Consider the following 19,205-nt stretch of genomic DNA (forward strand, 5'->3'; position numbering starts at 1 on the left):
AACTATTGCATCAATCCAGCATAGAGGAATTCTATATCAGACCTCATCATGAAAGATAAAAAGGAATTCATCTCTAAACTAAAAATTAGCAGTTGCTTATGTGCAAATGATCATGACTTGATTACATTTGGTCTTTACAAACAAAGTGAGGTCCAAACCAGTATATATGTATTTTAAAAGGGCTAATTTCATAAAGTTAAAAACAATTATGAGCTAAATAGCCTGGGAAAAAGAATTTAAACAGAAAAATGTGAATGATCATTGGAAAGTTTAAGACTTGTATACTAGATCTCCAAAAGCTACAACCACAAAGTCAAGAAAGGTTTCACTGGTTAAAAAAAGTAACCTGTGGGGGGGGGAGGAAGGTAGTGAAAGCAGCTAATAACAAATAAAAATACGATATAACGAAGGGGGAAACTCTGGAAGTTGATAGGGATGATGATAAATCAGAAGCTAGAATATGTAGAAAATTGATCAGGGAAACAAAAGGACACAAGGAGAAATCTATGGTCAGCAAAGTTAAAGACAATAAAAATAATAGTTTTAAGTAAATTACAAACAAAAGTAATTCTAATGGTCCATTGGTAGATGGATGTAATGGAACTGTCAATAATAATGCAGAAAAGGGAGCAGAAGCCAATACATAATTCTGCTCTGTATGTGGGGAAAGAAGATGGTTTATTCATAGAATATGAGGATGACTAAATACTTTCCATTCCAACAGGAATTAAAAATGATGTTAAACTAAAGTTAAACATTTTAAAATCAGCAAGTCCAGATAACTTGCATCCCCGAGTTTTTAAAAAGCTGGATGAGGAGCTATCTAGACTGTTAATACTGATATTCAATAAACCTTGCTGCACTGGGGAAGTTCCAGAGGAATGGGAGAAAACTAATGTTGTGCCAATATTTAAAAAGGGAAAATGGGATGAGCTGTGTAACTTTAGGCCTGCCAGCCTGCTATCAATCTAAGGCAACATAATGGAATAGCTGATATGGGACTTGCTTAATAAAAAATTAAAGGGGGGTAATATCATTAATGAAAACCAAGCTAGTTGTAAAGGAAATAGTATTGATTAAATAGAGTTAGACTCTGCATGGCATTTGACTTAGTACCACACAACATCTTTCTTAATAAACCAGAATGATACAAAATTAACATGGCACACATTAAAGGGATCAAAAATGGCCAACTCATAGGTCTCAAAATGTAATTATGAATGGAGAATCATCATTGAAGGGCTATGTTTCTAGTAGGGTCCCGAAAGTATAATTTCTTAGTCTGATGCTATTTAACATTTTTATCTATGGATTGGAAAAAAATAAAAAAATCATTACTTATAAAGTTTGCAGGTGGCACTAAAATTATGGAGGATGTAAATAAAGAAAAAGACAGGTCCCTGGTTGATAGCTTAACAAGCTGAACATACCTAAACAATATGCAACTGAATTCACCTAAATGTAAGGTCATACATCTAGGAACAGATAATGTACCCTATGCATACAGGAATGGGGGACATTTCTCATGGGAAGAGTGATTCTGAAAAAAGACTTGGGGGTCCTGGTGGGTGCATAATCAGCTGAACATGAGCTCCCACTGCAATGCTGTGGCTCAAAGAGCTAATGTAATATTTAGATTGATAAACAGAGGAATGTCTAGTAGGAGGAGGGAGATATATTTAGTACTGGTGTGATTGCTACTGGAATACTGTGTCCAGTTATGGTGTACATATTTGAAGAAGGATGTTGATAAATTGGAAAGGGTTTAGAGAAGAGCTACAAGAATTAATAAAGGATTGGAAGGCATGCCTTACAATAAGAGACTCTAGGACCTGAATCTGTTTAGTTTATCAAAGAGAAGGTTAAGGGATGACTTGATCACAGTCTGTAAGTACTTATCTGGGAAACAAAAATTTAAATTGAACAAAGAAAAATATAACAAGAACTAAACGAAATGAAGAAATGCTCTAGTTCAAGAAAAGCCATTGCACTTGAAACAGGAACTAATACTGTTAAATCACGTGACCTGTGCTATGCAGTAAGTCAGACTAGACAATCACAATGCTCCCTACTGGTTTTAAACTATGAAACTTTAAAAACTCCTCAGAAGTATTTGGGAGTCTAACTTTCAATGAAATCAATTGGAGTTATGTGCCTATGTACTGTTGAGGATCTGGGCCAAACAGCCAATCCATAAAATGGTGATAATTGCCTTTCCCTACTTCACAGGTTATTATGAGAATAAATGCATTAATGATTGTGAGGCACTCACATATTAGTTTGATTGGTAGTTTCTCTAGCAAATCTTAGACACTAACATGTATGTTTAGGAAAGATCTTTCCTTACATTTTCACATTTTAAGACCTATCAAACATATACACAAGTGCCCATAAGTCCATATTTTAGTCCCTCTTAAAGACCGAGTTCTGTCATACTGCTTACAATAAATCTAATTAGCTCATACTAAAATTTCTTGTTCCATTTCCCTATGAGCTCCTTAGAAAAGAATTATCTCTTCTTGAAAGTGTAGAAAGCATGAAGCACTTGATTAGCATGGTGATAAAGAAACATTAAAATAAATTAATAGTTATGAATTGAATGAGTGTAGAAACAGTGTAAGTGAATGGAGAATCAGGCCCACAGACATCAAAGGGCCTGTCACATTCTTCACATTGTCACATGGAATATTCATTGTGTAACCTTCCATTAAAGTCAATGAGAGTCAGAAACATAGGAATTGCCACACTGGATCAGACCCATGGTCCATTTAATCCAGTATCTTGTCTCTGACAGCAACCAGCACAAGAAGCTTGAGGGGAAGATATAAGACACACCACAGTAGGCCGATGTAGGTATGTCTCATTCTAAGCATTTGTACTTAGTGATTGGTTAAACCATGAAGCACAAGGCTTTATTTGCCCTTAAATATTCTTTTGTAGAATTAGCTATTATAATGATAGATATTTTCATCATTCATATAAAAGCCTTTTTGAATCTTGTTAAGTACTTGGCTTCAATGACATCCTGTGGCAAGGAGTTCTATGGTCTAATTTTGCACGGTTGGCTGAAAAAAGTATTTCCTTTTCTCAGTTTTGAATTTGCTACATATACATTTCATTGAATGTTCTCCCGGTGGTGTTCCAAGACAGGAAGTACAGCCGCTCCCAATCTATTTTCTCTATAACATAAGTACAGCTGAGTGAAAACTGGAATTAACATTCCACAAGAAGTTTCAATCTTTTAACATTTTTTTTGTCCCAACTGGGACAAAGCTGCATTTTCAACATTTTTCACAGGATGAAATGTTAAAAAAAAAAATTGTGTTTGAAAATGGCAAAATATTTAGTTTGGGCATTTTCAATCAATATATTTCAGTATTTCTGAATGTGAATATTTTGTTTCAGTTTTTTTGTTTGTTTGTTTATTTGTTTCAGTTTGTTGAACTGCCCCAAATGCTTTGTTTTGGAGTCAATTCAACATTAAACTTCATTTTCCTATTGTGGTGCATTGTCTCATGGGAACTGTAGGTCCCAGATATCATGCCCCCATTCTCCTTTATGGGCCATGCTCAATGACCAGAATACATCTCTCATGATGAATCTGAAGCCATGTGATTACTACATAGCCAGAGGGGAAGCTGCTTTGCATCATGGTAGATATAGTCAAGCCAAGTATCCCAACCCAAAGAGAGAATGAGGGCCTAAAGTACAACTCTCATTAGGCAATGTGCCACTATAGGGAAATGTAGTTTAATGTTAAAGTGACTCAACATGAAATATTTTGGGTCAGTTCAACAAACCAAAATATTTTGATTCAGAGACCTGTCATTGAAAATATTTTGTTTTGGTTTTATTGATGGAAAATTGAAAAAAAAAAACTGGAAAAATTTCTATTTTGAAGAAACTGCATTTTCCACAGAAAATCATTCAGATGGAAAATTCATAACCAGCTCTAAGTAGTTAAAGTTCTATACAGCACTGAAAATGCCTGGTCTTTCACCAAACAAGCTTTTGCTGAAATACAGACTGAAGTCCTGTATTTTTCCAGGGAATATGTATAGCATAGACTGCAACCTTTTCACACTGCCCTGCCAATGTACCACAACCTGATTGAAAAAGGATTGGCAGGTAGAGGTTTCTAAGTCTCTGCGGCTATTCTCAGTTTCTTTGTTTAGATGCAAATAAGGATGCTAATTAATGTCCCCCGAGGGTAAATTTGTAGAGCCATTAGGATATAGAGTGAAACCACACACTCATTTCAGGTAGGTGACTGAACAGCCAACAGTAAGGATATCAAGAAGAAAAAAATTGGATTATTTCATCATTATGTTAGGCTGAAGATGAACTAGGGACCTTAAGATGAAATATTTCATGTTATCCCAAGCTATTCAGTCTTCCATAAATATACTCTGTGAGTTTCCTAGAAAAGTTCTAAAGTGATATGAAGTTTTGTATATCAGTGAACTTAGTATTAGAATAATAGAATCATAGGACTAGAAGGACCTCAAGAGGTCTTCTAGTCCAGTTCCCTGCACTCAAGGCAGGACTAAGTATTATCTAGACCATCCCTGACAAGTGTTTGTCTAACCTGCTCTTAAAAATCTCCTATGATGGAGATTCCACAACATCCCTAGGCAATTTATTCTATGGCTTATCTATCTCATCAGGAAGTTTTTTTCCTAATATTCTTCTTAAACCTCCCTGGCTGCAATTTAAGCCCACTGCTTCTTGTCTGCATAACTGATTGTTCCTTCCTAAGTGGAGTACTTTGCATTTGTCCTTATTGAATGTCTTCCTATTTACTTCAGACCATTTCTCCAGTTTGTCCAGATCATTTTGAATTTTAATCCAATGCTCTAAAGCACTTGCAATCCCTCCCAGCTTGGTATCGTCCATAAACTTTATAAGTATACTCTCTATGCCATTATCTAAATCATTGATGAAGATATTGAACAGAACCAGAATCGGACCTGATTACATTAAAAATGGTTTCAGAGGAACAGCCGTGTTAGTCTGTATTCGCAAAAAGAAAAGGAGTACTTGTAGCACCTTAGCGACTAACCAATTCATTTGAGCATGAGCTTTCGTGAGCTACATCTGATGAAACATCTGATGAAGTGAGCTGTAGCTCACGAAAGCTCATGCTCAAATAAATTGGTTAGTCTCTAAGGTGCCACAAGTACTCCTTTTCTTTTTACATTAAAAATGGTGTCTAAGTCCACAGTGGCACCAGTGCAGGTAAAAAAGCACTTAGCAAAATCCACCTTTGTATATGAGAAACATCACAATTAAAATAAACATTGAAAATTAAGGCAACTTGATGTTAATAGGGTGATAACAGGATATAAAACATTTCAATTCTTGGTTACTGCTTCAGCACCAGTTCAGAATAGCACAATACAGCATTGCTGAGAAAGCCTACAAAAAAGCACAAACTAGAGATGAGTATGGTACAAACCCTTAAATGGAAAAAAGTAGAATGAATAAATGATTTGTCAATCTGTAAATGTACAGGATAGAGATCACCAACTAATTTCACAGAAACAATAAGAGCCAATAGCTGGAAACAACATGTATTATTATTATTACTTATGTCAAGGTTCCTCCCCCACTCTGAACTCTAGGGTACAGATGTGGGGACCTGCATGAAAACTTCCTAAGCTTACTTTTACCAGCTTAGGTTAAAACTTCCCCAAGGTACAAATTAATTTTATCCTTTGTCCTTGGAATATCCACTGCCACCAACAAACTCTAACTGGGTTTACTGGGAAACGTAGTTTGGACACGTCTTTCCCCCCAAAAATCCTCCCAACTCTTGCACCCCACTTCCTGGGAAAGGTTTGGTAAAAATCCTCACCAATTTACATAGGTGACCACAGACCCAAACCCTTGGATCTGAGAACAATGAAAAAGCACTCAGTTTTCTTACAAGAAGACTGTTAATAGAAATAGAAGTAAATAGAAGGAAAGGAATCACCTCTGTAAAATCAGGATGGTAGATACCTTACAGGGTAATTAGATTCAAAACCTAGAGAATCCCTCTAGGCAAAACCTTAAGTTACAAAAAAGACACACAGACAGAAATAGTCATTCTATTCAGCACAGGTCTTTTCTCAGCCATTTAAAGAAATCATAATCTAACACATACCTAGCTAGATTACTTACTAAAAGTTCTAAGACTCCATTCCTGTTCTATCTCCAGCAAAAGCAGCGTACCGACAGACCCAGACCCTTTGTTTCTCTCCCTCCTCCCAGCTTTTGAAAGTATCTTGTCTTCTCATTGGTCATTTTGGTCAGGTGCCAGCGAGGTTACCTTTGGCTTCTTAACCCTTTACAGGTGAGAGGATTTTTCGTCTGGCCAGGAGGGATTTTAAAGGGGTTTACCCTTCCCTTTATATTTATGACAACTTACTATTACCAACAATAATAAATAATAATTTGTATCAGTCATGATTTAGGACTAGTGTGCTAAACACTCTAGAAACACATATCAAGGTGTTTGACTTGGTACTACATGACATTTTGATTATAAAAGCAAGGATAATATAAAATAAACATGGCACACACTAAATGGATAGGTTTCAAAATTGCCTAGGGAGGTTGTGGAATTGTATAAGGGTGATCATCATCAGTTGGTGTTGGTCCTGCTTTGAGGAGGGGATTGGACTAGATGACCTCTTGAGGTCTCTTCCAACCCTAATATTCTATGATTCTATGATCATCAAGCAGGTGTGTTTCCAGTGGAGTCCTGCAGGGCCAGGGTTGTTGGCCCTATGCCATTTAACATTTTTATCCATGACCTGGAAGAAAATGTAAAATCTTCACTGAAGAAGTTTGCAGAGGACAAAGAAGTTGGAGGAGTGGTAAATAATAAAGAGGACAAGTCACTGATTTAGTTTGATCTGGATTGCTTGGTAAACTACTGTAAGGAAACAAACAGCTACATGTAAATCTATACATACTGACAGGCTGGGGACTGCAACCCAAGGAAGTAGTAACTCTCAAAAATATTTGGGGGTCATGGTGGATAATCAGCTTAACATGAGCTTTCAGTGTGATCCTGTAGCCAAAAGAGCTAGTACAATCTTGGGAGGGGAATTTAGAGGAGGTGTAGAAAGGTTATTTTATCTCTATATTTGGCACTGGTGAGGCCATTGCTAGAATACTGTGTCCTGTTCTGGTGCCCACAGTTCAAGAAGGATGTAGATACATTGGAAAGGGATTCAAAGAAGAGCCTTGATAATGATTAAAGGATTTTTTTTAAAAAGTATGCCTTATAGTGAAAAACTCAAAGAGCTCAATCTATTTATCTTAACAACGAGAAGATTAAGGGGTGACTAGATCTACAAGTATCTACATAGGGAACATATATTTAGTTATGGGCTCTTCAATATAGCAGAGAAAGGTATAACATGATGCAAAGGCTGGAAGTTAAAACTAGACAAATTCAGACTTGAAATAAGTATACTTTTTTAATGTTGAGAGTAATTAATTGCTGAAACAATTTACCAAGGGTTGTGATGGATTCTCCATCATGGACAATTTTTAAATTAAGGTTGGATATTTTTCTAAAAGGTATGCTATAGAAATTATTTTGGGGAAGTTCTATGGATTGTGTTATATAGAAGATTATACCAGATGGTCCCTTCTGGCCTTGGAATCCATCAACAAAAAGATGGTCCCTGTCCCAGGGGTCTGCCAATCTAAGAATAACACAACAGACAATAGATGGATACAACAAACAGTATAAGGGGAACACAAGGAAACAGTGAGATAATCCATGTCATTAGAGCTTGACAGCTGTTGCTGTTAATTTGAAAATAATAAATGGTCTCTGTCTAGTATAACACCCAGTGGACATCTATACAGAATACAAAATCATCTGTTCCATAATACACATATAGAAATTTGTGGGATCTCATACACTAATGTGTAGTAATTATTGGCAAAGGCTGAGTGTTTTGACCTCTAGGATTTAAAAAAAGTCTCTGAATCTGTTAACTTTATACAAAAGTTGAACACTATCAGATATAATACATACCATTACAAGATGGCAATACTCTGTTCCATGCTGGTTTTCCATCAACACCAATCACACATATTATAGTTGAAGGATCAATAATCTTATATCCAGAATCACACTGATAAGTAATAGTCGACCCAAGTTTGAAGTCTGTTCCAATTCTAGTCCCGTTCATTATGCTTCCAGGGTCAAAACAAGCTTCCCGTGGTTTTTCTGTTAAAATGGATTATAAATAAACAACAGTGATCTCAATACAATATACGTACTAAAATATGTATTTAACAATTTGCAGTTTTAAAATTAGATTAATGTTTCCATCTTGTAATTAGAATACATTTTTCTTACTGTTAAATATTGCTAGGAGGTCATTGATGCTTGCCTAAGCTTATCTGTCTGGACAAGAAAATTACACCTACATCATTTAGTAAGATATTAAGAAAATCTGCAAGCCACAGCCTTAAGCTCCATAAAGATGAGCATCAGGCACCACCAAAGTAATTGATTTAATGTACTTTCCCGACAAACTCTCTCTCTCTCACACACACACACACACACACATGCATCATACATCATTTGAAAGCTTAATATGTCTACTTTATAATGAAGTATGATGGGGAAGTGTTAAGTGGTGCTATTACCATAGAAACGGGGATAAACAATGACACCAGCAACAAGTTAAAATGACCACTGAAATATTTGCATTTGTTTCTCTTAGTTTAATGAGTATGTATTATTTCAAGATATACAAATTGATTTTTTGGTAAACTCAAAGCATATGTTGAACACACTGGATTTGTTGCCAGCCATCATTTGTATTACAGCCATGCTATCTCTGATGTACACTGTGGTTTCTTTATCACATGCTCTTAGTTCATGGTTTCTTTTAGCTTAAGCTTCCAGCTGATGCCCTAATTCAGCTTTGTCTGTTCTTCCCATTGTTCCATCAGCATGGAAGAGGGTCATAGGCACAGGTCCTATTATGTGACTAAGAACAGCTGCAATTGAAACCATCATCTCTAAATCTTGCTAAGGACAGGGCTTGCAGAAAACAAATTATGGACTGACAGTTGCTGTGATTGGCCCTTCCTTGCAAGATTTAAATTTGGTCTTCTTGATCATGTCAGCAAATGTTTTGATGCCAGATTTCTTGACTGGGCTGAAGATGCTATATGTCCCATCAGAATCAAGTTAATCTCTTACAAATCTCTCCATTTGTTCTTCTCTAGCGTCTTCTATTTTTAGCAGATTCTTGTACATCTGGTGTTACTTGCAGTCCAGTAAATATGTTGATAAGCATATCTGGATGTGATTCAGGGTCAAATGGATTTGTCATATTATTGATGACATGATTGGAAAGAGTTGTAACATGCTCTTCAGACCTCTTCAGTGCAGAGGCAAGATCTTGTTCATGGACTTTGTCTTCATTACTTGTTAGATCACTTCTTTTTTCTGAGTGTTTTTTATATTCATAATATGAAGCTGTATACTGTCATCTCTAGCACTAATCTTGACCTATTCATAAGTATCCCTGAATTAAAAAGTTATTTTCTAGAATATTTCAAAGGCTAGTACTGCATGCGTAGGCAATTATAAATAAAAAACCTTTTGCCAGGCAGGCTAGATGCTATATTGCTTATACAAAAGCTTACAAATGGAGAAGCATTACATTAGGAATTCACATACATTTATATCTATCGACAATGCAGTAAAAACTATAGGCACATTACCTACTGCTACTGGTGCGCAATCTTCAGTGAGAGACTCACCTGGTCAGTAAATTCCAGTTGAAAATATAGAAAACAATTACCATCACTTGTGAGATACTTTGACAATTAAAAAAATGCAATGTGAAAACATTTCATGTTAATATATTGCAAAATGTTAATATTTGCCATTTCTGTCACATGCTAAACAGCTTAAACACTTATGGGGGAAAAAATTTTCCCACACAAAACCAGTAAAAATCTTTTAATATATTGTTGTTTGGTAGCTTTGGCCAATGAACACCACATTCAGGTGTTGAAATTAACTTAAATAGTAAAAACCATAATCATAATCATGTTGCAGTGTTTCTGGAACTGTGCAGAAAATTACACTATACCATTGTTTCGCCTCTCCTATATCTTATGTCACCACTTCACAGCTCCACATCATACATCCTCTAAAATTGCATAAAATATGCTTTCAAATGATATATTATTTTGGTCTGTATGGAGTTGGTATATTAAATTGCAAAAATATGGCCCTTTTTGGAAATTGCTGTACAACTAATATTTTCCCTGTTCTTTGGTGATCAAATGGACTACAGAGTAGCTGTGTGAGTTCAACACAGTCACACAGAACAGAAGAACATGGTAATTTACAGGATCCTCAGTTTTACATCAACCTTTTTACTAAAGATCACAGACTATTCAGTGATTTCCCAATAGTCAATACAGAAAGATAACAAACTATAACAGAACAACATAAATTTAGAACCACCTTCAATTTGGTTATCTTCAGATGTAGAGGAAACTAATAGTAGTCTGAATGAAATGATAACAAAATTAAAAAGTAAATAGTTATAGTAGTAATAAGGTATTAAATTTGACAATACCATAGGACTACCAAAGTATACGCTGGGCAACTCATTGCCAGAGCAGCTACTTTTTTGTATGAAAGGGTTGCATATTGTTGTAAAAACAACGAGGAGTCCTTGTGGCACCTTAGAGACTAACAAATTTATTTGGGCATAAGCTTTCGTGGGCAATAACCCACTTCATCAGATGCATGGAGTGAAAAATATGGTAAACAGGTATAAATATACAGCACATGAAAAGATGGGAGTTGCCTTACCAAGTTGGGGGTCAGTGCTAAACAGTTGTCAACTGTTGGGAATGGGCCACATCCACCCTAACTGAATTGGCCTCATTAGCACTGACCCTAACTGATACAGACTAACACGGCTACCCCTCTGAAACCTGTATTGCTCTAAGATAGTTGGCTAACTTCACAAGGGAGATTTAGATGTTACAATGCCTAACTTTAATGTACCCCTCCACTGGAATTCCCCTACTGGAATTCAGAACCTAGAGTTTGGCACCCAAGTTCCTCATGTATTGTATAGGGAAAGTTAGGTATTTAAGAAAGGGATTCAAAGAAGCCAACACACTGATCAGGAAGCCACCTAAGTTATCCAGTAGGAAATACCAAAGAGAGGAGTGTGGCCTACCCCCGTTGTGCCTCCTTCCACTTGGCATTCACAGCCATGAACCCTCTTCTGGAGTTAGGCATTTAAGGCACATCAGCCCTTCTTCACAAAGAAAAGGATGACAAAATAGTGGTGGTGCTAACCACACACACACACACACCCCTTATGGAAGGGAATTTAGGCGCCCGCAGGTTAGGTGGAAGCTGAGCGCTGGCTTTATGAATGCTAGTGAAGGTTAAATGTTGAATTTAGGCACCTAAAGGAGTAGCTAGGCACCTAAATCACCCATGTGAATCTAGCTTAGTACAAATACTACAAAATGACTTGCATGAAATCCTGGGTCCACTGAAGTCAATGGGAGTTTTGTCATTTTCTTCAGTGGGGCCAGGATTTTACCCACTATATTTAAGACATTAAGAGCTAATGAAAACTAGCAAAATAATAAATAAATGAACTAACAAGCAAGCAAGCAGGACACTGAATTTCATAGGAGTCCACAGCCACGAAATCCCCCAGGTATTGGACAGATTATCAGCTACTATGCTGGAACAAATTGTTAACCAATCTAACATACTAATGTGTCAAGTTTAAATAATTCTTTAAGGATTAATAGGCAATATTAGTTCTGATGTTTAATTCATTGATTGATTAATAATTTGCATTATTAAGATATGACCTTATTTCAAGAATGTGGTTGAGATGTTTTTTAAATAGCATAATTTTATGGTTAGAAGGCATTTTGCAGTTAATTAAATGGAAGCACTGTATTAGATACATATTACAGTGGATAAAAATGTTATACTTTTTCTGTTATAATAAGGTATGACAACTTTTTGGCAGGCAGCGTAATTACATTAATGGAGGTGCAAATATTATATAGCATGGTTATCTTTTACTGTATTTTCTTTCTGTTGTTTTTCTGAATATTATAATACTCTGCAAAATCTGCTTGTTTATGAAGTAAGGTCTACCCTGGGCTGAATAACTTCAAGATGAATAGCAGAAATGTTTATAGAAAATATACACTAAGGCCTTTGGTTTTGGAATGCATTGTTACAGTATATGGTTATTACCAAGTTAACAGGACATGCACTCCAGTGATTAATTATTATTATACACACATTTTCAGGTAGTTTAGATTTAACAATTTACCTTTCAGCTGTTTGATAGCCCATTTTTATTTGTTTATTTGTATTTAATATTTCAAGAACATTTTGTTATTTGATATGTATATGTTTATAATATAAAACCTATTATATATGATATAATTATATAACTTAGTTGTGCATTTCTCACACACACACACACACACACACACAAGTAGAGAAGGAAGAGGGGAAGTTGGGAATTTTTATGTCATTTCCTTTGTGCAACCTTTCCCTCCTTACTATTCAGCAATACTATTCCTTACTATTTCCTACATAAAATAAATATTTGTGTTTCAAATTCAGTTCAGAAGAGATAGGCCAGGATTCCTTGTACAAACAATGTAAACACAAATATATCACAGTTATTCTGGGGACAGGAGTCTAGCTGGCCTGAAGGGGAAAAGGTGAAGAAAGAAGATAGTTAATAAATGAGAATCAGGGTTTAAGTGGGTTGACAATTCATGTTCTTTTGGTTTTGCTTGTTTCTCATTTTCTTTTCTTTCACACAGAGTATGGAGTTTTTCTTCAATTGACTGGAGTGGGAAGCTGAGACAGTATCTTTGAGGCTGAAAGCTTGAAAATTCTGAGCACAGATGCCAATTTAAGCAGAGAAATAGCTGCTCATTTGAGAAGAAAATGTTGCATATTCACAGGATGGTTATTGAGAAATAACCAAAAAGTTATTATATAAATCCTTGTACTCTGGCTAATAATGACTGCCAGCCAAATTACAAGGATTCACATACTCCATGGTTATTCTGAAATAGCCATACAATGTATACATACACCATGCTGCAAATCACCCACAACCAAAGTGTAGAGAAAAAAAATGCATTGGAATGTATCAGTAAATGTACAACATTCCTGTGTTCTAATTGGGTGAGACAATTCCATTTCAGTAGAATACTTTCTAAATAACATTGGCTATTTTTTTTTTATTTGCACCATTTCCCCTTTCTTTTAGAAAATGAGAGTGTGCAGGGATGTCAAAATAAAAGGAGAAAAATTGCCTTTTTATGTACCTCATCATTTGCAAAGGCTTTTTTTAAACATAAATTGAAACAAAAAATTATAAACTTATAATAATAACTTATAATAAAATTATAAAATTATAAACTTGTATCTTTGAATGAATCAAATATTATTTAAAATAGCATTTTCTACATTGTTTTTACACTGAACATTTTCACAGGGCTGATATAAAGTGATATACCACCAACATAAGACTGTCATCAACTCATTACACAACACCAATATGTTAAAAGATAAAAGAGTAACAAAAACATTATTTATTATGTATAGCTTAACTTTTAAATATATTTATATGCATTCACACAACAATTACAAACATATGAAAAATAAGTGTATTATGTGTATAAATATAGTTTTAATTAATCCTAATTTGAGACACTTTCCTTCTGTGTGTTGACACATATTATGTTAACAACAGTACCTTTGTATTCAATGGCGAATCCTGACATGCCAACAGAAGCATCACTGCGAAATGCTAGAAATAGACTATTGGCACTGCTCTCTATTCTTTCAGGTGCCTGGGAGCCTTGAAAACTGCCAATTAGAGGACTGTTAGAATCTTCCCCTTCATAAATATGTAGAAAATCATAACTGGGCTCCATATTGAAACTGAAATAAAGGAAAAGAGAATGACATTGTCTCTATTTTTTGAGAAATTATTTACTACTTTAATGCTGTGGCTGCCTTTTCTTTTTTAAAAAACATGTTTTCATCTGCAGAAATAAAGGAGTCTTTAAAGTATATCCCACAATCCAAATACAACATGCCTTGTAAACATTAATTGATCAATGTCTAATTTAAACCAAACTGCCCTAATGTGAAGAGCTCCCAACACTGTAACTTATTTTTGTTGGTACACACTTAGATTAAACTGTAGCATTTACTGTAGTTTAGAACATTAACTGTAAATTTTTAGAATTTAATTTAGGGAGAGTTTCTTAGTGAATACCACACTAGACTGAAACCTGGGAGACCTAGGTTCTATGCCCAGTTCTGCCACTGGTCTGCTGGGTGACTTTGGGAAAGTCACTTCTCCTCTGTGCCTCAGTTTCACCATCTATAACATGGGCAAATGTTATTGATCTCCTTTGTAAAGTGCTTTGTGATCTATGAACTCTATGTAAGAGCTAGGTATTTTTATTATTGAATTATAATCAATGCATTATTAATATGTGTATTGTAAGGTCTACAATGTATTACAGGAAGGGGAACAACACATATTTATATCGTTGTACAAGTCAATTAGATTCAATGAAGGCAGTACAGCAGAAGGGGATCCTTAAGAGAGACTTTAACATGGACTAGGCAGTGGCCTTGAGATCAATTCAGGGAGGCTATATGGATGAAGGCACAAAGATGATAATGTGAGAACCTTATAAAGAGATGGACAGAACCTGAAAAATTGCTGCAGTGGAGAAGGTCCAAGAGCTACATGAAGCTCAACAATGAAAGACAAGTAGGCAGGGGGGTTGTGGGTTTTGCTTTCTTTTCTTCCTAATCACCTTCTGGATAAAAAGCCATAAATAAATATTTTGTTGTCTCTGTTATAAGTGTTGCAGTTGAATTTTCTTCTTTTTTTTCTTCTCTGATTATGATTATTGTTATTATTTAGGGAGTGCTATTACTCTACATAGGGACCTTTCCAAGACATATAAGAAGACAGTGGACTGGGTCCTCGGCTATGACTAAGAAGTGAACAGCACAGGATCTTGTAAGGGCTTGTTACCTGGTGGACCAATGTGCACAAGAAAGGTTTCATTTCTAAAGCACATCAACATGTTGTGTACTAACTGGCCCACATAGCTCAGCTGCTGCACAATAATGCACACTGGGGAACTTTTTACTTCACATCAACAGAGTCTACATGGGCCAGTTAGTACACCACATGGTGTTCTTTAGAATTAAAACTCATCTAGTGCACACTGCCACACTGTGTACACAAGACTTCGGTTATTTCACCTGCCAATTGCCTCAAGAAGATGAAATGGTAGACAAGAATGTCTTAGGCCTTGTCTTCACTGTGGAAACAAAGGTGTTTTCTTAATTTATAACTAACTCAAGTTAAATTCCTAATGAAAATAAGGCTGTTTGCAGTTTTCACACAAGATCGCAGGTCAAATTAAAATTAAAAAGGCTGCCCCATAGTAAAAAATACACCTTTTTTCATAGTGAAGAAAAAGCATCAATATAGAGGTATCCTGGCCTTGTCTCCTATACTAGCAATAGGGATGCAAGTGGCAAGAGAGTCTCTATGCCAGTTGAACACCAATGGATAATACTTCTTATAGTGGGATGATCTCCCTAAGGCTGGGTATTACCAGCTTTACTGCCAGATTGCCCCAGTGGCAAAACACAGTGGAGGGCTTAGTCCAAGGTCTTTGCCCTCAGTCTAACTCTAATACATTACACAAATCAATGTTTAATACAAGGAAGTTGGACTGTCCATGAGAGTAACATACAGTAAGACATCTGCATGAAAGAATTTGGTTCCAAGGAAGGATCTAGGGAAGTCGGGTGGCAGCTGACATAGGCAAAGTGGGAATCTATTCCAAGTGTAGTGGTGAAGCATAAAAAAGCATGAAGTCAATAAAGACCTCTTCAAATTTTTTGGTCTTTTTTTATCAATCCAACTATAGTGCATGTCAAAGAGATCTACATATTTAACACCTTATAACATTTTAGTTGAAAAACAATTGCACATGTGCAGTAATCATTTTAACAAAACATGAAACAGAAATAGCCAAAAACTGTTGAAGATTCCTTGTTCTTATACCTAGGCATTTTCACCAGCCCATTCAGTTTTTGTTTTTGCAGAATACAGCATTATCAGACATATAAATGTGGCTTTTACTCAAGATTTGCTTTTCCAACACCTCCCAAGAAGGACAAATATGTTCGTACCAGAGGCTCTCATGTTAAAATACTCTTTATAACATTCCTTTCTTGTACCAAACTCCTCCCTTGTTGTCACCCTTGCAACATACAGAGAGAACTTCCCACAAAGCTGAAACTATTGTATGTTAGTCACCCAGCGTACAGAACATCTTGGGCCAGATGTTGCCCACTCTTCAACTGGGGAACTCTTGTGGAAATCAATGGGAATTCTGCTCATAGAAAAAAATGTATGATACAGCAAGTTATCTTTTCATCGGAATAAAAACAATGTATCTGCCCTATGGAATGTTTGAATTGACCTTAGGAATGTGATTACTATGGTGGCTTCTACTAGGTAATCAATGCTGTATTCCTCCCATAAATATCAGTGGATGGAATGAAATGTCAGTGCCAAAGCAATTGATATGTAAAGAACAATTGTTAAAAACAGCAACACTAAAATGTAATCAGAGAACATTTGTTATTGTTAAATATATTAAGGGGATTAAAGTAAATGAGAAGAGATGTAATCATCCAGAAGCATAAAGGCATTTAAATATTTTAAAATGAATAAGCCTCAATTCAGTTCAATGAAATTTTTCAAATGAGCACAGGGAGGAGCCTCTGCAAGGATTTTATATCTTGTAGAACACGCTAGTAATACAAACTATGACCAATTGTGAAAAAGGTAGATGTCTTCATGTATAAAAGCTCACTACTTCAGACATGCAGACTATGTGATACTAAACTAGCCCACAGCATAACAGGCAACTACCGCATTCTGCACCCTGGCCTGCAAGACCCAACTCCCGCTGACGTCAATGGGAGCTGAGCATTTCAGCACTTTATCAGTGCTCCAGAATTGCAAACAATGAAATCCAATAAATGCAAGAGTGACTCCTTCGTTTAAAAAGATCCTTCCAGACAAACTTAAAGTTGGGTCTAAACATATTAGATTGGAACTACATCTACTAGATGTTACACAATAAGAATACATTTTCAGAATAATCATCTTTGCTTATTAAGTGACCATTATTACATAAAGTTAAAGTATTTCTCTGAAGGGTTAATGCAATTTGATAACTTAGTGAACCCTACCTTCACAGTTCTTGCAAATGATTCATATTTTCATGATAATACACTATTTAATATTAGCCTGAAGACTTCACCAGACATTAGATGATATACAGATGAATTAGGTATCACACAATGCGGACATTGCATTAATATGACAATGAAATACATGTATTTCAAACACTCTGGAAGTATTATTCCCCATTAATATAGAGCTATCCCACTCAAATGGTCAATGGTGTGACATATGATACAAATTAAATGTTTTTTTTAAAGCATTATACCCCACACATCACATATGGTTTTTTGCTGCTTACACATTGGGCACCAAAAAATGCTATAAAGCTAAATATTTTGTTTCTTTCATATTATTCTGAAGCAATTAGGTATTACATACATGCTGTAGGGCTTAGGAAATGTAATTGGGAATTCTATGTAGTGATCAATTATATAATTTTTAATTTAAAAACCTGGTACACAAAGGTGTTTTTCTAGAAATAGTACCTTTTGAATATCAAGGCAATGACAAAGTCAGGGTTTACTTTTATTCTCCAGTCACATTCCTTCCCAGGAGGATATGGCTGTGGGTAGTTAGGTGATAAAATAACACCTGCTGGACCTGTTAGGTTTCCTCCACATGCAGCTGTCAATACAAAAAGGAAAAAGAAAGCAGTTACATGTTAAACTAAAAATCACAGACAAACTGTTCAAATAAGAATGATTTGGCTTTTTTTAAAAAAAAAGTCAGAATAGTTTTTCCATTCCCAACAAATGATCTCTTTGCAGTCCCAACAACAAACACATCCTGTGTTACACATATTTTCTCCAATTTAATTCAAAAAGAAAGTTTTCCTAAAATCTGAAAATGCAATAGAAATCTAAGTAATAAGGTCTTTGGATTTGCTTAGTGATTTAATTCCAGCTGCACTAACAAAGTATTTATCATTCACCTGACAAACTTCACTGTCAGAAGTGGGAGGGCCCAATAGTAATTGATGCTTAATGATGCTATTTACCTTTGGCCATAGAAGAAATATAAAATACTTTGATCCAATTAATAAAGGTGTTACCCAATTCACAGATCCAGGCACTTGGGCAAAAACAAACAAACAAACAAAGAAAACCACACAGCTAACTCAAACCAAAATTCTGAAGTTAGGTGCCTAAATCAGTATTTAAATACGTGAGCAATAAGTGCGGTTTGCAGAGGTGCAGAGCTCCTACCATTGTGACTGAAGTAAGTATTAGTAATCAGCCAAGCTGTGTTTAAAAAACAAATTAACAGCATGGTTCCTTTTATAGGTAATTATTTTAGTAAATATACACAAATCTTCAATGCCTTCTGATGACTTAGCTTGAGATAAAACACATGACCATACTCAGGAAAGGTATAAAATATAAATGCAGCATAAAATGTTAAACAAATGTGAATAGTGGTCTGACCGTGTACAGAACGTTAATAAGTATAGCTATTAAATCTCAGCCATCCACAATATAGTGGAATAAGAACTATATGAGAATTTTAAAAGCTGTATATCATGGCTTTATAGAACTCTGAGGATTCCAATACTGCCGTATATATGACAGTAAAGATTATTTTAAACGGAAAACCCCCTCAAGGTCACCCTGACGAAAATGGAATATTAAGTATGTGCATATCATTTCACTACAAGTTACTCTCTCAGCAGATTAATTAAAATTTAGATTTTTAAAACAGGCTGTAAAGAGATACAAATTGAAATATGTTAATTGGACAAAGCACTGGGTTTTATTACAATTGAATTAATACCCTAGAAAATTTGATCTTCATAATCCAGAAATCTATAAGTTTTGTCCTATCTCTAAACTCTTTATTTAGGGGTGG

General features: G+C 35.4%; 1 protein-coding gene across 2 annotated transcripts in view; it reads right to left on the minus strand.

The window, feature by feature from the left end:
• Positions 1 to 19,205, minus strand: part of CSMD1 (CUB and Sushi multiple domains 1) — a 1,991,107-nt gene that overhangs the window by 316,407 nt on the left and 1,655,495 nt on the right. For both annotated transcript variants that reach the window (XM_048845330.2, XM_048845329.2), the window contains exons 28-30: positions 17,846 to 17,984; positions 13,815 to 14,002; positions 8,042 to 8,236 (exon numbers count right to left, since the gene is read on the minus strand). In XM_048845330.2, coding sequence (XP_048701287.2) covers positions 8,042 to 8,236; positions 13,815 to 14,002; positions 17,846 to 17,984 — 522 coding nt within the window. The remainder of the gene's footprint in view (positions 1 to 8,041; positions 8,237 to 13,814; positions 14,003 to 17,845; positions 17,985 to 19,205) is intronic.

This window comes from Caretta caretta, chromosome 3 (genome assembly GCF_965140235.1).
Source record: "Caretta caretta isolate rCarCar2 chromosome 3, rCarCar1.hap1, whole genome shotgun sequence".
Lineage (NCBI taxonomy): Eukaryota > Metazoa > Chordata > Testudines > Cheloniidae > Caretta > Caretta caretta.